The sequence below is a fragment of the Tribolium castaneum genome, chromosome 2, assembly GCF_031307605.1.
Source record: "Tribolium castaneum strain GA2 chromosome 2, icTriCast1.1, whole genome shotgun sequence".
Classification (NCBI taxonomy): domain Eukaryota; kingdom Metazoa; phylum Arthropoda; class Insecta; order Coleoptera; family Tenebrionidae; genus Tribolium; species Tribolium castaneum.
This window is the reverse complement of record NC_087395.1, coordinates 6,042,690-6,067,239: the sequence shown is the minus strand read 5'-3', so window position 1 is coordinate 6,067,239 and position 24,550 is coordinate 6,042,690. Positions and strand designations below refer to the sequence as shown.

General features: G+C 35.3%; 1 protein-coding gene and 2 long non-coding RNA genes across 13 annotated transcripts; 1 reads left to right on the top strand and 2 right to left on the bottom strand.

The window, feature by feature from the left end:
- Window positions 1-36: 36 nt before the first annotated feature.
- Window positions 37-11,890, bottom strand: LOC135265370 (uncharacterized). Of its 11 annotated transcripts, none has more exons than XR_010333006.1 (7): window positions 4,049-4,715; window positions 3,692-3,854; window positions 2,410-3,424; window positions 2,015-2,360; window positions 1,283-1,973; window positions 290-1,115; window positions 37-240 (listed from the first exon to the last, which is right to left on the bottom strand). XR_010333006.1 is itself a non-coding variant. In XM_064354820.1 (5 exons), the coding sequence occupies exons 1-3, from the start codon at window positions 4,097-4,099 to the stop codon at window positions 3,027-3,029; spliced, it is 612 nt and encodes a 203-aa protein (XP_064210890.1). In that variant the 5' UTR covers window positions 4,100-4,638; the 3' UTR covers window positions 1,682-1,973; window positions 2,015-2,360; window positions 2,410-3,026. The 11 variants fall into 11 exon arrangements, 1 of the variants encoding a protein (XP_064210890.1); XR_010333007.1 differs by having other exon boundaries at window positions 294-1,115; XR_010333004.1 differs by having other exon boundaries at window positions 37-467; window positions 516-1,115; window positions 4,049-4,707.
- Window positions 6,410-20,189, top strand: LOC103314573 (uncharacterized). Its single transcript, XR_010333014.1, has 2 exons — window positions 6,410-6,549; window positions 19,395-20,189. It is a non-coding gene; the product is annotated as an uncharacterized LOC103314573 (long non-coding RNA).
- On the bottom strand, window positions 17,166-19,395 carry LOC103314572 (uncharacterized). Its single transcript, XR_010333013.1, has 2 exons — window positions 17,336-19,395; window positions 17,166-17,281 (listed from the first exon to the last, which is right to left on the bottom strand). It is a non-coding gene; the product is annotated as an uncharacterized LOC103314572 (long non-coding RNA).
- Window positions 20,190-24,550: the final 4,361 nt, after the last annotated feature.

Below are 24,550 nucleotides of genomic sequence, written 5' to 3'. Positions count from 1 at the left end.
GCAACAAATTTTATTCATTTTCCCACATAAAATAAGTTCATTCGAACATCAACAGCTTTATTAATTACAGTTTATAGTACACATAAATTTACAATACTACAATACTTTTCGTCTGTTTGTACATTTTTAATGCTTAAGCTAGTTCTAACATAATATTTCATCAAATGCTTAAACAGTTTCAGACACTGGTAAAGCTTGTAACAATAAATAAAAACTTGACTAACGTCCGGACTAAAATTGCTAAAATTTAATTATAAAAACACACATTAGTCCACAATAACTTACGTACCTACAATTCGTCATAATCACACAAATCACACGTAATTACTTTTCAAGAATTATTAGCTGGGATTCACTAAATTGTGATTAATACCTATCGTTTTCTTCCACCTAATACTGCGATAATTACAGGGATAAAATCGTCTCAGTTCACTTCTCCACAAAGTAAATGTATTACTCTGCAGTTACTAAAAATGAGTTAGTAGGTGAAACAAAATTTAAATTACGAAACTTACCCCAACTTTAAGAAAAAAACACATTAGAGCTAATTATCTTGTACGAACAGACACAAGCTGATGGAAATCAGTACCTATCAGCGTACGGTCTTCCATTTTCATCAGCCGTCAGTAACAATTTTTCGACGAACTTTTGTCGACACCTTGTTTTTAACTTTCTCACCTTCTCGTAAAATTTGCACATTTGATTTTTTCTAAAACACGTACTAAAGTCCGTCCTTATTCACAATAAAATTTAAAAAACTTACATCACGCAGACCTCTACGGACACTCCTTGTTTGTATCCATCGAAGTTGTAGATAAATTTCAGATTATTTTTTATATTATATGCCGCTTTTGGGTATATAATACTTTTGCGTGATGCACAAATACAGGAAGTGTCTTGGTTACTACTCATAATGGGCTCTATTACTGCCATACTCTGAAAGTACCGAGAAAACTCCTTTTCGCGGCTTTTTAATATTTTGGAAAATAGTTCTTTAGGGTAGCGGTCCAAGTGTTCACAGTACGTGTGATTTTGGCAGTTGGGGACTACCGTCTCGTACAAAAAATCACCCCCAATTTCACTCGAATCCGGAAAGGTCAAACTCTTGCGATCATCTAAAACTACGAATTTACTACTTCTTTCCGCATTAAAACCAGTTTAAAATTACACAATTAGAAGACGAATGAGAGAAAAAATTAGAGTGTCTTCATTAAAAAACTTTGTGTTATTCTGTTATATTCTCTGAGATTAGTTTACACTGATTAACGCTTGCTAAACTTACCCATCTTGGCTGGATTAAATGACATGGCTTGAATGCCCAACTAAAAATCAATTTATTAATCAAACTTGTAACAGCTTAATCACACAGCGCTTCACAAGATATATTCCTACCTCTTTGAAAACGGCAAAAACCAACACAAAAACCTACATTTCTTCCACTGCCACTGAAGGTTGTGTACTGTCTTCTGAACAGGTACATCTGACACTAACAGCAAAGGATTAAGAGTTAATGATACTTACCGTCCACCACCTTGACCATCATTTTCACTAACAGCAGGAGACCGGCTCCGAAGGGTATTCGACTACGAAATTCTTTCACAAGAATTTACAGGTCGCCGTGACATCAAAACTCATGTTTACTTTTATTTCATTAGAAAAGGTGGAAAAAAAAAAACGAATGTATAGAATCAAAGTTTTATTGTACCGGGAAATGGTATAACATTTCAGCTTCAAAGACACGTCTATTGATCGCAATTTAAGGAAAATTAGTTGTCAGCAAACTCTCCTAAACTCGGTTAAAATTAATAATTGGTTCGTATGCACAGACACAGGCGGAAGGAAACCAGAATAAATCCCACACAGGTTTTCCGTATTCATCGGCAACCAACAGCAACATATCGCTGTACTTTTGCATACACTTCGTCCTAACTTCCCGCGGCGTTCCCTGGAATGATCTGCAAGCTGTTTCAGCTCTAATAAGAAAGTAGAAATCGTAATCACTTCATGCACTTACACACATTCTTCTGTCCTTACGCCTTGCTTGTAGTTATCAAAATTGTAAACATATTTCCACTCGTTTCTGACGTTTTGCGCCACTTTGGGATATTGCGTTTGGACGTGAGAATTGCAGATGTAATATTCAGTTACTCCGTACAATCGATTTTTGATAGATTCTTCCTCGGCGGTGCTTTGCGGCATGAAATAATCTTCCCCGTATGTGGTGTTTTCTAATATTACGCTAAATTTATTTTTGGGGTAATGTCCGACGTCCTCACAAAATGTTTTGTTACCGCTACACTTTGGAGCAATGAAAGTTTCATGCTCTTCTAGCGAGTTCGGAAAAACGATGTGATTGTTTCCTGCCATAAAAAATAATTAAATTTTCATTTTCAAGGCGATAAATCTTACTCTGCCAGGCTGGACTTGCTTGAATACTGACTAAAAAAACTATAAGAAAATCCAGAAAAAGAGAAAAGAAATAACTAACCACTTCCATAGTCATAAAATAAACACAGACGAAAACACACTTCACCCACATTCGACGTTTGCAGCCACGAAGAATAATGTTGAATAGAATCGTAAATAAGTGATTAGGAAAGTTGAAAGGGTTTAGGGTTTCGGCCAAAGGTGGGGAGAAGGGTTCGTTCATTGGTTGTGGTTTGCTTCTGTATGATTTTATTCAATAAATAATTCCGCTGCCGTTTTTACAATAAAAAGTTCAATCACATAACTTATATCACATTCTTTATTTTATTTTCCTTTCCCTTTCGACCTTAAGGAAACATCGTCGGCGCCAAATCGGGACAAAAAACTCAGATCCTTCCTGTAAGAGCAGCAGCAGGCTGACGGTAACTGGAATGTGTCCGGGACGGGATCCCCATTTTCAGATAAAGACATCATCCTCCGCAACATGTATTTTTGCTTGCAGCTGGTTATGTAGCCGTTCGCCCTGTCGCCGATGAGGTCACAAGCCGCCCCTTCCCCGCAACACTCTGTCACCGACACAGAAATCAACTTTCAACCCTTTACTTTCGGCAAATTTCCGTCCTAATCCCTTGAATGTATCCGTCTTCCTCTTGATTGATTATGACCTTCCACTTGTTGTTTTTGTTGATGCCAACTCGGGGGAAAATCGTTTTGGATATGCTCGTGCAGATGAACGCCTCGAAGTCGCCGTTTCTGTTGGTGATGCTGTAGCGCTCATCGAGGGGTTCGTCCTTGCCGAATAAATCAGTATGCACCCGCTTGCGCTTAAGCACGTTTTTCACGTGGTTGTAAGGATAAGAATCAAAGTCCTCACAAAAAGTGTTGCCTTCGGCACACTTAGGAGGACCGTCGATTTTCGGAACATCATTGAAAATCACTTGGTACGTGTCGGGAAATATTATGTCCTGGTCGCCGAACTCCCCGCCCAGCAAATCCCCTGAAAGCGACCAATTAGTTTTCTAACAAATTTCAAGCAAAAAATAAGGACAAATAAACACACTTGTTTAAGTGTGGACGATAGGTCAAGGTTACGTGTTTTATGTAAAGACATAAACAAAAACAAACAGTGGCGTTTCAATCAAAATTTCATTTTTTCGTGTTTGTTTCCTGTTCCCAAAACCACTCTCTGAATTTATGCCATTTTGAAATTAACCTTGGACTAGGTTTATAAATCTGCGCTAAGTAGACGAAGATTGATTCGTACCTCGGAACAAAATCCTGGTTTTAGTTTTATTCTTGTCATCTTTTAACGCCTCGCCGGTTAGATGTTTAATAAAAGTGATAGCGCTATCATTAATCCCTTCAGTCACTTTGGAGATGGCTTCAAGCGACTCTTTAAATTGAGGTCGCGTCTCTGCAATATACACCTACAACAATTGCAGTGATTAAAGTATTAAGTAAAGTAATCATCAGTAGAATGGAACAGCGGTTTGTTTAAACATTTTCATGGTTATTCACATAAACTCGATCGACAGGTTTGTTTTTTTCTAAAAGCAATTTCCGACTTTGTTCCTCGAATCGGTTTCAAATACTTTCGCGCAATTAGACAAAGTGTACTCACCGTTACCGCAAGCACCACTAAAATAAAAAAGACGTAGCAATTTTTCACCATCGTCTTCCACAATTAGCCGCTGAAGACGCATTTACAGTTACTTGCACTAGTTTGCAAAGATTGTTCGTTGCGCTCAAATCCTTATGAAATTCCGAGTCCCCATTTAAGCCAGTTGTAAACACAAACTGATACATTGCTAGTTACAATTTTCGAATAACAAACTACACTACACTTGATAATGACTGTAGCCGCAATAAATTATAGCAAGTAACACATTAGCCGCAAGGTTTAGTCATCATATCGTAAATGAAAGTTCGATCAAACTCGTTCTCGTTTTATTTATAGAGTGCCACTAAATCTACAAATTATTTTCAAATACTGTGCTCCCGCCAAAGCGCAACACAAACTGTTTGAAACTAGTTTCGTTTCTGTGTTTATAGGTATAAACGCTTCATGTGTGGAAATTTACATAATTTACTGGCCAGCAATTAGACTCCGGTACGCGTCCGTGAAAGTCTTTAAATACACAGATACATCTTCACTTCTGAGTGATTTCACTCGATGGCCGTCAACCATGACCGGGGAATTACCAAATTTTTGCGCACTTGACTCACTTCACTGTGGCAAAAAATACATTAACAACAAATAGCTTTTTTTTTTAAATTAAATGAGATTTCAACAAATAATACCATAAATATTAAATAGGTACATTGGTTTAATAGATATACATAATTTAACTTGTAGATAACTCTTTATTTGAATGTGTAATCGGTATTGCATAAGTCAGTGGCCACATTTGGAAAATACATTTTTAGGCTTATTTAATTTTCCTACATTTCGTATCGTTAATAATAAAGAACTCCCCCAAATAAATTAAAACTGGAAATAATTACAAAAAGTTACAATTTAAGTTATTACGACTGAAATAAACATCAAAATCAGAAAAGTTCTGCGAGTTATGCTAATGACAGATGAATTTAATCTGTGCAAAAAAAATAATTTTCTGCAATCCTACACAAGAAGTACGAGTAAAAGACCTAAAGTCTACAGCGTGTCTTAATTTTCATTTTTTCTGCAGCTGCATGTACTTAAAATGATTGCGATACTGTTATTAATATTAATTTAACATTTGCAACAAATAGACAATTAACTAAATGCGCCACTTAATTTAAATGTATTGAGAAGGTGATTGGAGTCAAACTTTTCGAAAGTCTTTCTTAAAAGTTGTGTGCATGTATTACAAGGGTAACTTTAGACGCTAATTACAATGCTGTTATGACAAAATTATAAGCAACACGCGAGTCCGCATATAATTAATTATTCTTCTTAGTCAATCACGTGAAATAAGGTAAAAAGAAGGGAAGATGGAGTGATGTAGTATTCATTAAATGTTAATTAAAGAGGAAGAAAACTTAACTCATTACTCATCGGCAATCTTAAATCGCAGCACCCGTCTAAAGTTCCCCGTGCCTGATGGTTATACAACAAAGTGGGAAATACGCCGTACAAAAAAGAAAAATACAATCATGTGAAAAGTTCCAATACTTCCGATAAGTTTATTCTTTCCCCTAGGGCGAAAATATGAATTATCTGCAAAGTTTTCCCTTTGATTTTTAAACTTGAAACTTTGATCTGTTTCGTTAAATTCCATTATTTGTATGCAAATACGTTTGGCCAAAAGTTGTGGGAAATAACGTCAATACTTATTGTACTAAAATCCGTTTTGGTAAAAAAATGTGGAAAATTTAAATTATTTTCTTTTCTTCGGCGACGATGTTCTAGTTGATGGACGAATGTTAGCCAAGCCGTGAAGAACAGGTGAATGAAATGGATTTCCCAAATCGATCGGAAGTTAATTGACACTTTCTTTCCAAAAACGAAATCAAGAGAAACAGCAAATAAAAAGCGTAGCAACAATAAATGAATACATTATAATACGTAATTTATAATAATTAGGCGTCAAGTTCCTGAAGTTGGAAATTAACTGATCAGCTCCTGAAAAGCTTCATGATGTTCAACACTTTACGTTTCACGTAAACCAACAATTAATCACAACTTTCTTTCTCCATTTGCTGAAATGAATCATAAATTATTAATGAGGATCGTCGTCACAAACGTAGTTAGGAAATTTTTAATTACTTCCGCCAGTGAAGTATTTAGCGGGAAACACAGTGATACAGTGGCTTCCGGCCGACTGTCCTGCGTCTGGAAAAAGGACGAAATGTTGGCGGGACACGTCCTGCACTATGCAGGTCTACCAGCAGTCTCTTTCCCACAACATTACCGTTTGACTTGGTGTCCTTGTCGATTTACAACAAATTTTAATGTACTCTCGAACAGCGGTAGTGTTGAATGTTGTGGTCGGTCAGACGCTCCGCTCCGGTTAAAACAGACGTTGGGTCTCTTTAGCCGCTTTCGTATCATGCAGACGGGGTGGTAGTTGCTTTGTAGTGCTTAGTAGTTTGGTAATAGCAATGAATGGCAACGTGATAATAGTTTTAATGTCCTTGGTAAGAAACTAATGTAACTTTCCTCAATTTTCCCACAGTGACCTAAACTCAAACAGCTCGCAAACACAACAAAATCTTACTTGCAAATTCCACTTTTGCATAAATCCGCGTCACCTTCTTATTAAAAAAATTATTCGAGGAGTTATTTATACCTTTCTGCGGTCGCAATTATTATTACCTTTTTGTTTTTATTTGCTATTGTTAAATGTGTGTTTATCGCTCATTTGCATGGCTCAAAACATGATCGCGCAGCAGCTTGCCTGCTCTAGTAACTTAAAAGGCTCAAGACCCTCTGGGAGCTGGCGCATACGTTTTACGTGTAAACTGTTTTTACTGTTTTTAGCCGCAAATTTAGACTTGAAGAGTTTCTTGACATTTGCAGTGTTTCTTTATAAGTAAATGTAGTTCCAAGAAACATTCTTGATTAAAATAAATGGCTAGATATTTTTTTATTAAATAAAATGTCTGTTAATGAAGTTGATACGAATTTTTGATAACGGTGCATTGTATTGAGAATTTAAATAAACCATTTTATAGGAAATTTAAAAATACAGACCTGAGATATTTTAGATTTTTGTTAACTGTTCTTAATTGATAGATATAAAGCAAAAATTAAATTGTAAGTAGGCAACTTTTAATGCATCCTTCTTCGAATGCGTAGCTAGCTGGAAGAAGATTTATGACGGGTTTAGGACGCACCGCTGGAGGTAACCACCATTGGGGTGACCCACAAGATAATAATTTTATTGCCTTTGTTCAAGACAGAGAAATGTATCGGCACAAATAGGAATTTTAGCGATTTCTCTAATAATGGTATAAAATTAAAGCACATGATTTCGGAATTAATTTTTTTAACAAAATAATTAGATTTGCATTACGTTTTTTTTGTGTAGACACTGCTATCAACGTATCTTATGAGATTTTGAAATACGAGTAATCACGCTCGCTATTTTTTTGAATACTTTTAACAATAAAATTATTCCTGTTTTAAAAAAAATATAAAAAAAGATGATTAAAACTTTGGTACTTAGCTTCGTTCTGTACAGGTTTTGTGATAGAACTACTGAGCTCCCTCACCACGACAAGGTGTCAACCCACTGAGAAAGTTTTTTTTTACTTTTATTGTTCAAATTAAAAATTATAATTATTATTAAAATGCTTATCATCATATTATGTATTTATGTAAAAATCTCTAAAACTAAACTTGAAATATTATTTACAAATCCTTTTTTATTATGCTGCGTAACGGTAAATTGCGACTATGTCTTGAATCAATTATTTCTGGTAACATGGCATTCATATAAAAATTTTCAAGACAATCTATCATTCCTCCGTTCCAATATTTACTATCGTTTTTCTCAATAATACAATATTTTAAATCTGTAGAGGTGTACACTATAAAATAACAAGTTTGGCGATTAGTAATGTGGAGCTGACCTTGTACTTGATGCATGTAATTATCTTTTTCTTTTAAAACTATTTTACTATCATCTTGAGAATCTATTTCTAAGTATTTAATCAATTTTTGTTCTATGGCAGTTTTAATATTTGTGTTTCTCGCGCTAAATGGACATTTAATTTCAACAATAGCATTGAACCCACTAACCCATCTGGTGTTGCACCTAAAAATTTTTTTTCTTTATCAACAAAAAAGCCGCATGAATCTACCTTTATACCTGTGATCTGTTCAAACTTCTCCTTTGCTTTCTCTTCATTATCAATTCCCCACTGTAGTGGTTCGGGTAATTTTTTAAATTTAGATAATCCCACACGATACAAGATATCTTTTACAGCATTCGCTGTATTGGTCGTACATTTCATATTAATAATTCTTCCGAAATTACTAGCCGTTAATTTATTATTTCTTTCTTTATCCCACTGCTCATTATTACGTTGACCAATTGTTAACAAAGGAATTTTTAAAATATCGCAAGCAGCCAAATCATTCAAGAACTCATTTTTTATTTTGTCATATGTTTCTGTTGGCATGTCCATTATGTCATTAGTCGCACCATAATCCGAATCTGCACTTTGAATACGAATTTTTCTTTTATTTAATTTTGTAGCTTGAAGTTCTTTGGTTTTTAATAAGCGATTTGAAAATTTTGTGGTGTAAATGCCACTATTCCCTGATATTTTCTCCATAATTTTAAATACAAATTAATTTGTTTTTGTTATTTACATTTACGACTGCCGCAAAGCATCTTCCATGATAAGAACCGCGTTCTGAAAAATTTATTCTTTTACCCCGAACAAGTTTGTTAACTACTGAATTAAATGACTCAACAGAATTATTATCGACATCATACAATAGACTTGAAGATAAATTTGCAACTCGTTTTAATGCCTGCATGAACAACTCAAACAAGGAACTATTTTTAAAGTCAGAATATGCAACTGCATTTGTTATTTGACCAACTGTTTTACAAAAATACGTAGCGCACTTTGAATGATTACCAAAAATATGTGCAGGTCCATTTAAAATATCATTTTTCAGGTTTTCTGCTTTTTGATCGAAAGTACAGTTTTCGTTTTTTCTGTATTTTATCGCTGAAACAATTGCGGTTCTAAATTTCAAATAATTGTTGCGCAAAAATTTTTTTATATTTATGTCAGAACGAGGAGTTTTAGCGATTTCTCTAATTTTAGTACAAAAATTTCGTAGTATATGATTTCGGCATTCAATTTTTTTAATAAAATAATTAGGCTCGTATGGTCTTGCATTATGAATTTTTTTGTAGACGCTACTATCACCATCTCCTATGAGGTTTTTAAATCTTACGTTATGCATGTCTACTTATTTTTTAAATCCATCCAAAATAATTGCTGCTTCCATTGAAGTTGAAGTGTTTTTCCAATTTTTAAAACATTTATGAGGGGGCGTCGTTTGTTTTTTTTTCTTATAATACATACATTTTTTACAATTTTTATTTTTAACTCCCACGTATAAAATAAAACCCTCCACTAAATACAAGAGCTTATGAAAAACTTTCTAAACTTTCTAATAAACATTTTTGTTTACATGTGATTTCAGTTTCAGGTACCCGATCTTTAGCAATGTTTACTTATATTTTAAAGAAATACACAAAATTTATATAATGTAAGAGTAACGCAGCTATATCTTCGCAAGCTAGTAATAGAAAAATTGTATAAATTTAATAAAAAAACGAGAAATAATTCCTAAATTCTAAAATAATACATAATTATAAAAGTATCATTTATTTTGCTAGGCGTAACGTAAACAAATTATATCCCTAAGACTGGATCTTACAATCTCTCGATACGTTATTTGTACTATAATTATTACTGGGTATAGTTACAATAAATTTTTACAACAATGTATTTTTCAGAATTTATTACCTGGATAAAATTATCAGACGAAAAAGCGGGTTTAAAGAAGTTTTCATCATTTTAATGAGATATTCCTAGTAACTTTTTTAAAGTTAAACTGTTTTCTGAAAGAACAATAATGTTTCACCAATTAATTTCCTACATTGGCCACTACTAGGTTTAATTCTGCCAGGAGGTCCGCTAGGGCACTGCCCATACGGTCCTCGGTACCGGAGCCCCATGCGTGAGACTTGGCATTGAAATCGCCCGTTAACAGGATTTTTTCTCGCATGTCTCGTAGTGTCTTCCTCAACTCCTCAAGGAATTGTTGAATGGGCACATTTGGTGAATGTAACCACTGATCTTTGTGCATATTCCCACTTGCACCGAGGCCCACCCCCGCCCCGAGGCTTGGTGTTCCACTCTGAGTTGCGGATTAATGACTCTGATTGCTACGTCCAGGTTTCTGTCATAGGATCATCCTCCCTTAGCGATGAGTCTCTTGTTGGGTTCCGTTACAAACAGGATATCCGCCCGTTCCTCAATGGCCATCTGCGTTAGACAGTCGTGTGCTGTCTGGCTCCGGTTGGTGTTTAGCTGGATACAGAGCAGCACTATATTGGTACTAACTGTGGCCATCTGTCGTTGTCGTTGTTGGAAGCCCATAGCTGGTTCTGGTTTTCCTTGTCCCGGTCCGTCAGTGGGTGCGGGTGTGGGCTTCCCCCTCCCCGCAAACGCCGTCAGTCACCAATGGGCTCTTCTACCTGTTCCCGGAGGTAGCGTTCCGGAGCGTCGTTTCTTGAAGTCATTCTACGAGGCTTACTTTGGTTCCTCGTTTGGATTGCATTTCTCATTGCTTTCTTGAAACTCTCGCAGTATGCCGCTCCCGGCATTTGTCCTTCCGAACTACACAGGGGGCATCGAAGCTGTTGTTCCAGAAATAGCCTATCTGCGAACATTTTCGGCATCTCTGCCTTCTATCCTCACCTGAGCAGTCCTTTGTTTTGTGCCCGTACTCCCAGCAGTGGAAGCATTTTACTACTGCAAACCGATCGTGCACACCGGATCTGCTGAAATTTTGCTTTTATCTAGTCGTAAGTACTCTATATTTAAATTATTTTTCTCCCTTAAATTAAAATGTGCCGTTATTGCATACCTTTTTTTTTAGTTTGTTTATATTCGTAACAGGTACACAGGGGCGGTAGCTCTTTTTAGTCGGTGGCAGGTCGTGGGACAAGGATTTTACTATTGATGGTTTAAGTTAGCTAAAAATTTAAGGGCGCCACTCAGTTATCGATAACTAAGCTCCCAACTGAGAAGGAGATAAGAAAACTATTGAATAATCAATTAAAATTCCGTATATTAAAAGTTACTCTTGTGACCAGATGGTTAAATCAACTACTGACACGAATTTTTACGTTAGAATTGGCCAATTCGCTCGCTCACATTAATTGAAATTATAAGTTATAAAAAATTACTAATAGTTGCATAAAAATTGAAATTTAAATAGGAAAATTTGAAAATTGAAATAAATTTTTTTTAAGAAAGGAAATTCGAATAATATATTATAACGACAAGATTGGAAATCGCGAAGAACTGATATCTTGGACTTATCTGCGTCCAGTCCTTGGCCGTTTACGAGGTTCCCGAAGGTCACACCATTTGATGAAGAAAGTCCTCCTCTAATCGACTGTAGGGGAACCTTCGGATACGAAATAACAGAAACTTTGAGGACCTCGGATTTTCCTCTGATCGGTTACGACATTGGCGTGTCGGACTTTAGGATGATACTGGGGTTGAGGGCCTAAAATGGGGTATTAGGGATCGGAAAAACTAAAGTTATGAACCTACTTTGGTGGTGTGCGCCCTCAAAAGTTGCTTGATCGTTCTAAGTGTTGGATTTTTAACAAATAAATAACTAATTTAAGCTCACAGGCAATTGTTGCAGATGTTCTTAACTGGACCTCTCGATACCTACTGACCGTTCGACCTCTACCCCTCCCCAAATATTTCGCGCATGATTTTATTAAGAATTTAAGTTTTTTTTTATATAAACGTTACAATATAATTTTCAAAAGGAAAAGCGCTGAAGTTGTCAACATGCAGCCGCATTATATTTTCATAATATTTTTTTTCCTAAAGTATTTTTAAAAACAACAGGAACACAATACAGTAACAAAAATTTGAATTCAGTAGCTTTGAAGCGTTTACATTCATTTAAATTCCTCATAGTCTTTCGTGTGAATTCCTGGGGAATAAATTTCTCATATCTGAAAATTTATTTGAAATACTGTTCACATCTCTTGCATAAAGTTTATGAGGTGGTTTACCAAATATTAACCCATAGTTTTTATGAGTTAATAATCTTTTTGTCACTCCAAGTAACACTAAATGCATATAATCAATCAGTACGTTCTTAATTATATTAAACTGAGGTAACAGTAATAAGTTTGTGTCATCCAAACTAATGTGATGATCAGGATCTTTCCGTAATCGAAAATCAGAATCATTTCGTTTTGTAAAGGTTAATTCTGGAAAAAACAAATTATTTCCAAAATGATCACCTTCTTGTGTACACTTGTTACATGAAGAATACCCAGAATGACCTTTAGTTTTTAATAAAACAGTTTTTGCGGGGAGGTCACATATTAACATATTAATTCTAAATGCATGTACTGTAATTTTAAATCGAAATCCCTCATTAATTAATGTTACAGCTTCTTTAATAAATTCATAAAGTAAATTATTTGAATCCTGTGGTTTTTGGTAACCGTGATATAATCCGATCAATAAAATGTTTTTTTAGTAAGTTTACTGTACCAAGAATTGGCCAAAACTGAGAGCCAGTGCTTTTAGATAACGGTAGGCCATCTACATTAACTGACATATACAGAACGTTATTTTCATTTAAAGATACATTATATTTGATAAATAAGTTTGTTATTGTTTCTGAAATTCCGAAATAAAAAAAATTCCTGGTTCCAGATCACGAATAAGGGTAGTTCTAGGAGTTTTTAATAAGGTCCTGGGATCTTTTAGTGGGTAACTTAACTATGTCGTCCCGCAATTTCCTTAATAATTTACCACAGTGACTTTGAGAAATATTATTTTCTACAGCTCATTTCACTAATTTATTTTCAATTTTCTGTTCTTGTCTTTAACACACTCTTGTAACTGAGGATAGCCGAATTCTACATCTTCTAATGGCACACCTTCATTTTTAGTTTCGTTACTTAATGAAGTTGATCTATTTAATTCGTCATCCACAGAACTCAAAACTATTGAAGAATTATCCACATCACGTGCACTTTCAATATGAAAACACTCAAAATTAGAACTGTTAGAAGTTTTAACACTTAAACTTGATTCATTTAACATTTTCATGGTTCTATCAACACTTTTCTTAATAAGTCTTTGCCTTTGTCTAATTTTACTTTTAGGTATTGTTGAAATAAAGATATAAAGAAAAAACAGATAAAGCAAACTCTAAGGAGTAGACAAGACCGCTAAATTTCCCGCCAAGTTCTTAGTAAACGTTCAGGTTATGCATAGACAAATCAAGCGTTGAAAACACCCCGATTTTTAAGGGTAAACAGAAAAGCAGAAAAAATCGTGAAAATACCCCCCATTTTAGAGGTATATTAAAATTAACGTTTTTCAAAGATTTTGCCTTATTTTTCCATTGAGCCACTTGAGCACAAAAATAAATACGGCTTCACAGTCCTATTTTACAGGGTTAACGACTTTAAAAGAAAAACAGTATTTATTATTAAATTAGGATTATATGCGATTTTTAAAATTTCCATACCAGTTTGATATATTCTTATGATTCAGTGCGAGATATTTCTTTATTTGTTTGATGCAGACTTGGCAAACTAATTGATTTTTCTAATATGTGTAACTTTTTAACTCAGATTATCATGCTTAGTTTCTTAGTCATTTTTTACTTTCTACGCATTTTTTTTCCAAGAAAAATCCGTATTTCTACCAAAACATCAAAAACAACGTTGAATTTGACTTTTTACCCTGATTTTTAACCCTAACTTCTAACTCAGATTTTCCAAAAAACATAATTTTTTTAGGAAAATGAGTCGGTTTTCAAGTTTTAGTCGTTGAAGTTTATTGAGTTTGAAAAACAGCCCATTGAAGTCTGTTCAAAAACACAAAAAATTCAGAAAATAACCTGATTTTAGACCCATTTTATCTATTGAAACATCAATTTTTTATGCACACTACCCTAATTTTTATAGCCTTTTTATATTATAATATTAATATTATAATGTTTAAACGGCCACGCCAAGTACAAGTGATATATAAAATACAAAGATAAATTGATATATAAAATACAAACAAAGATAGGTACAATACAGTTAACATAAAATAAAGTGTTAATTATTAAAAGAGCTAAGTTCACTATGTTCAATTACAGTTTTTAAATCTTTTAGAAATCTATTTTTAGGTAAACCTATAAAATCTAAATTACCAGAAAGTACGTTGCATGTTTTAGATAGCCTAGAAGATACAGAATTTTTCCCATAATTGGTACGGTGGTAAGGCACTACAAGCATTCTAGGCTCTCTAACGTTACAAACGGGTATATTGATTGAAAATAGCGGAAGAATAGGATTACAATTTACATTACCAGACAATATACGATATACGAACGACGCGTCATAAAATATTCTACGAGAAGATAGTAAGGATAGTCCTAAATAACTTAAAATGTTTATGTAATTATTTTTGTCATAAAATATGTTAAATTTGTAACATACAAATTTAACAAATTTTTTCTGAACATTTTCAATTCGATTAATATGAACATTATAACAAGGTTGCCAAATAATTGTGCAGTATTCCAAAATAGGACGAACATAACAATTATATAATAATATTACAACACGCAAACTTGAAAAATCAGAGCACTGTCTTTTTATAAATCCTAATGTTTTGTTTGCTTTCGACAAAATGTGGTTAACGTGATAGTCAAAACTTAACTGGCTGTCTACAATAACTCCTAAATCGCGAATATGAGTGACACATTCAAGTAGATTGCCTGATATAAAATAAGATGGTAAATTGTAATATAATTTTCTAGAAAATCTTAGTGATTTACATTTATTTATGTTCAGTTCTAAAAAATTTTTTTTACACCACATACAAAAACTATTTAAATCACGTTGTAATATATCACAGTCGTTTGGATTTATAATAACTTTAAAAATCTTTACATCGTCGGCAAAAAGAAGGATTTCAGAGCTTTCGATCGCTGTTTTGACATCATTTATATATAGAGAAAAAAGAATAGGGCCTAGATGTGACCCCTGTGGCACACCTGTGGATGGGTGAATTGCGCGAGACTTAGCACCATTTATAGTTACATACTGTACACGATTAGATAAAAAAGAATAAATCCAACTAAGGACTGGATCCCCAAAACCTAAATTATCTAATTTTGATATTAATAACTCAATGGAAATGCGATCAAAAGCTTTTGACATATCAATATATATACAATCAATTTGGAATCCATTTTCAAGATTTGACGTTATATATTCAGTAAACAGAAAAAGATTGGTCATCGTAGAGCGACCCTTGAAAAAACCATGTTGTTCTTCAATAACAGATTGTTTTACAGAAAATGATATAATGTCAGCCACAATGGAGTCAAAAACTTTTGATATATACGATGGGGTACATATCGGTCTATAGTTGGAAATATTTACACGACTACCATTTTTAAAGACAGGTCTGATATATGAGATTTTCCAAATATCCGGAAATTGAGACTGATCAAGAGATTTATTGAACAGCATTTGTAATGGCAATGTTAATTCATAAGCACAATTTTTTAAAAACATTTGAGATATACCATCAGGGCCGGTTGTATAGTTGTCATCTAGATGTATCAATTTTGAAAAAATAACATCAGCAGAAATTTCAACGCTATTTAAAAATACAGCATTTTGATCATTTTTAGAAAAATTTAAATCTGATAACTTTGGTTGATCAAGATAAACAGATTCAAAATGATGGGCAAAAAGGTTTACAATACCATTAGGAGAATCACATGAATTTTCATTTAGCGACATTTTTTTAGGATAACCCTGTGCAGTATTTTTAGATTTAACATATGACCAAAATGCTCTACTGTTAGTTATAATATTTTGTTCTACCTGATCAAGGAATTGTTTTTTACAGTTCTTTGTGGCATTTTTACATTTATCTCTCAGTATACAAAATTGTTCATAATCACTTAACAGACCACTACGCTTATATTTTTTGTGAGCAATTTTCTTCTTTACAGTTAAAGATCTTGTTGATTTGTTAATCCAGGAAGGAAAATTTTTAGACGCATTTTTACATTTGATCGTAATAAAGTTATCTAGGATATAATAAATGTGAGAATAAAAATATTCTACAGAGTTATTAATATCAACAAAATTATCTAAAACAGACCAATCAATAGAAGATAAATAACTTTTAATAACGTCATATGGTGCATTCTTATAATCTAAATAAAAAATATCAATTTCTGGTTGTATATCAGGTACAATAATATCACAGACATTAACACATAAAGGTGGATGATGTTTATCAATAGCAAGAATGGGTTCAACATTACTTACTAAAAGCCTATTATTACAAAATGTCAAATCCAAAAAAGTACCATTATCGTTTGCAATATTATTATATTGAAAAAGACCGAAGTATGCAAAATTGTCACATATGATTTCCTCTGCAGCAGAAAATACATTGTTGGGCACTAAGTAATCACAGTCAGTATCAACTAACCAACTAACACCTGGTAAATTATAGTCACCAAGTACACATATTACGGCATTCGGATAGTTTGTAGACATAAGAGCCAGGGAGTCTAAATGATTTGAATATTCCACAAAATTTGCGTTAGGTGGAATATAAGTTGCACCAATAATAAGCTGACTAGAATTCACATAAACGGAAACCCACAATTCTTCTCTCATTGTTGCATCACACTGTACTTGATTGGAGGGAAAGTTTTTCTCCACAGCAATTAGCACTCCACCACCTCTTAATTTAATTTAATTAAAAATGTGAGCCAGATTTTTATGCCAAAAATAAGCAAAACTACCCTGTTTTTCAATTGCCCACTTCAGCACATATGAATACGGTTTTGTCAAAATAAATTCAACCTTGAAAAACACTTAAAATTCATGAAAATTATTTTTTATTACATACTTAACATTATTTGTGCTTTTATTGGAGGTTGGAAAATCATGACTTTATCAAAACTCAATAACAAACCATTCCATAAAATATTTTTTATTTATTCATTAATTTTATTAGTTTATAATCCCTGAATCAGTAGATGGACCTGGAGTCAGAACTTTTTGTTTTATCTGAACTCGACTGAATTTCCGGCCTGCAGGAACAAAACAAATTATAGAATTAATAGACTATCGTTTTTTTTACTTACAAATTGAGGAACCCAATGAAATTCCACTTTTCTTCTTCGCTTGTGAACCACAGTGGTATCAATCCTTGTACCCTCTTTGTTTTTACAAGCAGTTGAAGTTCATCTCCTTGGCTTGTTATTTGTTTTGTTGCCCTTTTTTATTAGGCTTTCATTGGTTTAATTTCCGGATTTGCATGATTGTTGCAGCCTTCCAGCATCTTTCTTCTTTTCTGGGTAATTTCCTCCTCAATTGTAGCCGTGTTTGTATCCTGTAGGATTATTTTGTTTCTTACGTATCATGGTGCATTTAGGATTATTCTAAGAATTTTTGTTTGGATTGTTTCTAAGATACATTTGTTTGTTTTCTTTAATTCGTGATAAATTTCTAATCCGTATGTAAGTGAGGGTCTTATGATCATTTTGTAGATTTTCATTTTATTTTCCAAACTTAGTCTCCTTTGGGTGTTTATTAAAGGGTAAAGTTGTGTGAGTATTTGTTGTGTTTTGTTTTTAACTTTTTGAGTTTGTTGTTTGAATGAAAGTCTTTTATCAAGCATAATACCAAATTATTTGACCTGATTGGCCCAGTTTACTTCTTGATTGTCTATTTGTATTCATTTTTCTGGGTTTATGTGTGATTTCGTAAATACTATGGCTTCAGTTTTCTTAGAGTTGATCTTGAGACCATCCAGGGGCTATAGACAGGCAACCAGTATCACAACCATAAATTGACTTATGAATTTAATTAGTTGATTGTTACATATAACAAAAAGGAGGAAAAGAGAAAAATCTAAATAAAATTGTAACGGCTAAATGCGAGTTCGAGAAGCTTTTTGCAGCACTTTTCGACCCTCGAAGAGACGATATCACCCAGTCACCGGAAATGGAACAAAAGAGCAGGTAGCGAGGGCCTGAAAACACTCCACATTCCTCGAATTCCAAGGGGAGAAAACTAACGCCAGATGTGCAATTAGTCTACTGTTTTATCCGTAAAATAAACGCTAATTTCTTTAAATTTCAACCCAAGGAAGACAGCACTTTAATCAAACACACAGGAGACCATTTTAAATTCTTGACCACATAAATCCGAGCGTGGAAAATCAGTATATGAATCCATCCACATTCATATATCAAACATTGCCAATTTGAAATGGAATTACACACACAAACTTTTTGTAACAGATAATTCCAAGTCACGTCAATATAAGACACGGGCAGATTACCGAAAAACAATTAAAAGAACCCAATATTCCATCGGGAACTGTCGCGATTAATTGATTTACGATCAAGGGACAAAATTTAAGGTTTGGTCACAATGCCTACACAAATCACGGGCATTCGCAAACATTCGGTTACGGTATCGAAGAAATTAATGCAGTCTTATCGATAATAAACACAGATTCTCGTTAGTCACGTAGGCCATAGTCTCAGTGACGTCACAAACCCCCTATAAATAGTAGCCGCCGGGAATGAGAAAATCAGAGGGTGTTTTACACTTCTCTCTGCTGTAGTTGAGCTTCTTTGTCTTCGACGGGTCGAGCCAACTAGCTTTGCGTTCCAAACTCATTTTTTCCACCGACGGGCCGGAAAGACTGTTTGGAGTAACTCCTGGTGCTGAATGTAAATCCTTGGCAGCTTCTTAGTCTCCGACGGGTCGAGCGCCAACTCCAAATAAAGGATTAATTCAGTTACCAATTTAATTGAGGTGCAGCTTCTTTGTCTTCGACGGGTTGAGCGCACCAACCGCGAGTTTTTGTTGAGCTTCTTTGTCTGCGACGGGTTGAGCCAACTAACTCGCGAAGCCGATCAATTTCTCTCGCCGACGGGTTGGAGAAATTGGTTGTGAAAATTTCCTGGGGTTGAACGAAAATCTCTGGCAGCTTCTTTGTCTCCGACGGGTCGAGCGCCAGCTCCAAAAGACGCGATTGGTTCAGCTACTAGTGAGCACTAATTGGGGAACCTTCACCAACCGGCAGCTACTTTGTCTTCGACGGGTTGAGCGCCAACCGGTGAATCTTCCCCGCAGGGTTTTATACTCCAGGTCTCTGGAGGCGAACCATTTTTATCACTTATCTCTTAGCGGAGGACGCCGGATTTCTTATTTTCGCCATGACAGACTCCCCGGGACCGTCACAACCGGACAACCCGTCCGGGGTGGAACCGGCATATCCAGGGGATTTTGATGCAGGTCGGTAACCGTTAGCCAACGGGGATCAGGAAATACGGAGCGGGTTCAGCATTGAAAGTAACGGGGGAGAAGCTAGAATTATTTTTGTCAAATAACCGTCGATTAGTTTAATAGGAAAATTTCGGGTAGTAAATTAGATGTAGGTCCGAAAATCATTTATTTTAGGCAGTTAGAAACGCGATCAACTGTGAGTGTCAAACTCGACGTGAGCTGGTTTACTTCCTTAAATCACGTGTTGATTACCAGGACTTATCGCGGGCAACTTGCTTGTTTAATCACTATCTTTCCGTCTCCCTTTGGAACTTACCATCACACTAGGGAAAAAGACCTCGGCAGTCCCAGTGAGTGCAATGGCCCAACTACAAAACATGCCAAATTAAAAAAGAGAGCCTAGCTTTTACCTTGAGGCTTGGGGAGAGATGTATACCCAAGGTTAGGGAATGGAGAGCACGCGGTGGTCGGAACCTCTGGGAGTCCCTCTTGCAACCGTCTTTTTAAATTTCCCGGGGCGGGTCCGCGTAATCAATTTGTTTAAATTCTCACACCCCAGCTTACATCCGTTTGATGCCGGAGATAGATAGTAGAGATACCTATGCGTAGTACGGGTCCTCTACCCACTTGACTGTTAAATGAGTTGCCTACCTGCAGATTATGTGTGTAGTATGTTGAATAAATAATTCTAATGGAGTCCGTAGAGTTTCTTTTCCCCAGACACACAGTACTTGAAATAACGAATTTTGAGCTACAAAGTAGTGTCCTCCAAACAATCTCTAGACGATCACCTCAAAACTAAATATACGGACAAGGCCAGACCCCCGAATGGTTACAATCTTAATCTTCTATTGTTTTAACTATTCCAGTAGAGTGTTTAGGTCTTTTTGTAGATGTTTGTGTTGTGTTCTTTATTTTGGGTTTATCCTTTGATAATGAAACTATCACAGGAGAAACATGTTTTTATTGCACACCTCGTTACATTCCTCTTGTAGCGCGTGCCCTCAACATCGAGTGATTCGGCTACTCTCCATACTTGTATGTGAACATCGAGATACATATACTACATCTCCCTCCCTTTTTTTTATACGTTTAAAAAGAAAACAAACTAACCAAATTATTATAAAATTCGAAAACGTTACATAACAAAATCATGATATTTCTGTGGTAGTTTAATTGTGCGTTTTGGTCTTGTCATGGGCATGGTAGGAGTTGTCATAGTTGGGCTAGTATTTCTAGTAGGACTAGTTAGGTCACGAATTGGGGAACTGGGAATTTCTGTTCGCTTTTGAATTTGAGAGTTTACCTTGGGTTTGAAAAGCTCTTGTTCTTCCATGAATACTGGTGGGGCATTCATAGAAGGCCTTAGGTCTTTCCTATTTCGCCTAATGAAGCTTGATTCTGTTTGAACGATGTATGACCTCGGTTTTTCATGTTAGTCTACTACTTTTCCGGGTTTCCAGATTCTGCCTGTCTTGACTAGAACACTTTGATTTTTACTTAGACTAGGTAAATCTCTTTCATTTCTGTCATAATATTTTTTTGTTTTCGTTTGTGCATGCTCCTTATCCCTTTTAATATTTATAAGAATTTGAGGTCGTAAACAGTCGGTCTTAATCGGTAGTTTTTCTCTGAGGGTCCTGTTTTGCATGGCCTGCGTGGGCGAAACCCTGGTTGTTTTAATTGGAGTATTCCGGTATGCGAGTAGTGCTGGATATATGTCTGTATTTTATTCATACGACTTGCGAAGAATGTTTTTTGCAATTTGCACTCCCCTTTCGGCCATTCCATTGGATTGTGGATAACGTGGACTTGAAGTGCTGAGGGAAAAATCCCATTCCGTAGCGAATCTTCTAAATTCGTAACTATCGAAAGGCATGTTGTCTGATACAAGCTCTTCAGGAATTCCATATCGGGAAAAAATTTCTTTAAATTTGATGGTCAAATGTGCCGCTGTTTTTCCTTGCAAGCGAATTATTTCCAACCAGTTTGAGAAATAGTCGATTACTATTAGAAAATCCATTCCTCTAAACGTCATTATATCAGCAGAATCTTCTTCCAAGCGCGATCTGGAACCGGGTGAGGAATTAGTGACTCCTTCTGATTTTGGTGTCTATATTTTTCACAGATCCAACAACGCATGACCATATTTTCTATTTGTTTGGAAATTCCAGGCCAGTACACAGCCGATCTTGCCCGAATTTTACATTTTTCAATGCCCTGATGTCCTTCGTGTATTTGTGAAATAATGTTTTCACGAAGAATGACTAATCTGTTTCCTTTGAAAATCAAACCGTCATCGGTAGAAAGTTCGTCTCTAATATTCCAATAAAATTTTATTGTTTCCGGCACTTGTGTCTTCCTTTTAGGCCAACCATTTTTGCAATAGTTCAGAAGTTCTAGCATTGACTTGTCCGTATTCATTGCTTCTTTGATTTTTTTTTCCTTCGTCACAGCTATATGTTTCGATATACTGTGTACTACAGATTCCAAATCTTCATCATCTTTTACAGTATCCTTCAAAAAGTTTCTAGAAAGAGTATCAGCTAGATACATATGTTTTCCTTGAATGAATTCCAAATGAAAGTCATATTTCAATGTTCTTAACAACATACGTTGTAGTCTTGCTGTCGTTTTTCCTATATTCTTTCTAGTTATTGCTAGTAGTGGTTTGTGATCCGTTTGGACCGTCACGTGTCTTCCGTAAATATAATAATGAAATTTTTCTAAACAGTACACTACTGCAAGCAGTTCCTTCTCAATTTGTGCATAATTGATTTCTGTTTCCGTTAATGCTCTTGAAGCATAAGCCACTGGCTGTCCGTTCTGTAACAAACAACAACCTATCCCTTTCTTTGAAGCATCTGTTTGGATAACGATATTTTCCTTTGGGTCGAAATATTTCATGGTCGGTTGTTTACTAAGTAATTCTTTTAATTTATTGAAGACTTCTGTATGCCTATGGGTCCAATGCCAATCAACGTTTTGCTTCAGTAGCTCTCTTAATGGGGCATTAATTATTGCTACATTAGGAATAAATGACGAAAGAAAATTTATCATTCCCAAAAAACGTTTCACTTCTTCCTTGCACTTGGGCTCAGACATTTCTCGTATTGCACGTACTTTATCGTCATCTGGCTTTACACCCTTGTCCGTTATTATGTTTCCCATATATCGTACGCTTTTTATTTCAAACTGAATTTTATCCTTGTTAAATTTTATATTGTTTTCTAGAGCTGTGTTTAAGACTCTTTGTAAAATCTCATCGTGGCCCTTTTCATTATTTGCCGCGATGATGAGATCATCAAAAATAACGCTTACTCCCGATATATGGCCAAAAATACGAATGACATGTTTTTGAAAAACTTCTGGAGCCGATTTAATTCCGAATGGCATCCGTAAAAATTTGTATCTACCCACATGGGTGTTGAAACAACACAAATCTGAACTTTCCTTATCTAAAAGCACATGCCAGAATCCAGCGCTCATATCTTAATAGATATGTAAAAAACTTCTTACCAGCTAAACGTGGAATTATAGCCTGGGCTGTGGGTATCATATAGTGCTCCCTTTTTATTGCTTTGTTCAAATCCTTAGGGTCCAAGCAGAGTCTCAGCTGTCCTGTTTTCTTCTCAACAATCACTAGACTGTTAACCCAATCTGTCGGATATTCCACCTTCTCAATAATTCCTTGGCGTTCCAATTCTTTCAAGGTCTCTTCTGGTTTGGGCTGGAGTGATAAAGGAATGCGTCTAGAAGGATGAACAACAGGAATAATGTCTTTGTCGATTTCTATGTGATGTGCTGTGTCCAATACACCTACGCCTATAAAAACATTTCTATACTCATCTATTACATCATTAACAGTACAGTAGTTTTTGTTAATTTGGTCAATTCTTTTAATCAAATTTTTTGAGATTTTTGAGAAATTGAGATTTTACATCTGCAACGACAAACTCAAGACGCTTTACATTGTCTTTGTATTTCCACTCTAGTGTAACTTTTCCAGTCGTATTTAGTTTCATATTGCCAAATGTTAACAAAGTTCCCTTATATGGAGAAATACAATTTAATTGAATTGACAATTTATCTAAAATGTACATTGGCAAAATATTTACCTCCGCTCCTGAGTCAAGTTTAAATTTCACTGCGACATTATTTATCGATAAATACTCATACCAGGCTTTAGAATTTTCTCCCGACACTTCGGAGACGAAAAAACTTTCAGAACTTCCTTCTTCTGTTACTTCTTTAATTTTTCTTCTATCTTGAATTGGTCCGCTTCGTCTGTTTTTAGTTTCCACTAGATTTTTCTTCTTGCACACCGTCGAGAAATGATTTCTACCCTTGCAATGTAGACAGGTTTTTCCAAATGCGGGGCATTTCCTTGCTTCGTGTCGTCTTCCACACTTGTGACAGTTCTCCGTTTTCTTCGTAACTTGCTCTTTCTTCACAGCTTCTACTCTTGCTCCATTTTGACTCCATTTTGAAACAACTGGGCTTGTCGTTCACTCTGCTCGGCGGCACGACAGTACTGGATGCAATCAGCCAACAATAAATTTGGTTCTCGTAACAATCTCTTCTGTAAAACTTTATCTCGGATTCCGTACACTATGCGATCTCGGATTAATCCTTCCTTCAATGTACCAAACTCACAGGTGACTGCCTTGTTTTGTAGTTCCGTTACGAATGAATCAAATGTCTCTCCTTCTCTTTGGACAATGCTGTTAAAGTTGAACCTCTCGATCGTGATATTCTTCAAAGGCTGGCAGTAATCCTTGAATTTGTTGACTACTGCTCTGAAGTTTCCCCTTTCTTCGGCTGTGGCCCATACGAAATTATTCATCAACTCTTGAGCATCTTCGCCAATGAGGTTAAGTAGCAGCGCTATTTTCCTTTTCTCCGTGGCCTCGTCTAATCCCGATGCGCTCAGAAATGTTCCAAATGTATTGTACCATTTGGTCCAGTTGACGTTGGGAACTCCTTTTATTTTTAGCGTCGGTGGTTTGTTAACTCTTCCATCTTTCTTGGTTCACGTGTTTTGTAACACCCTAGCC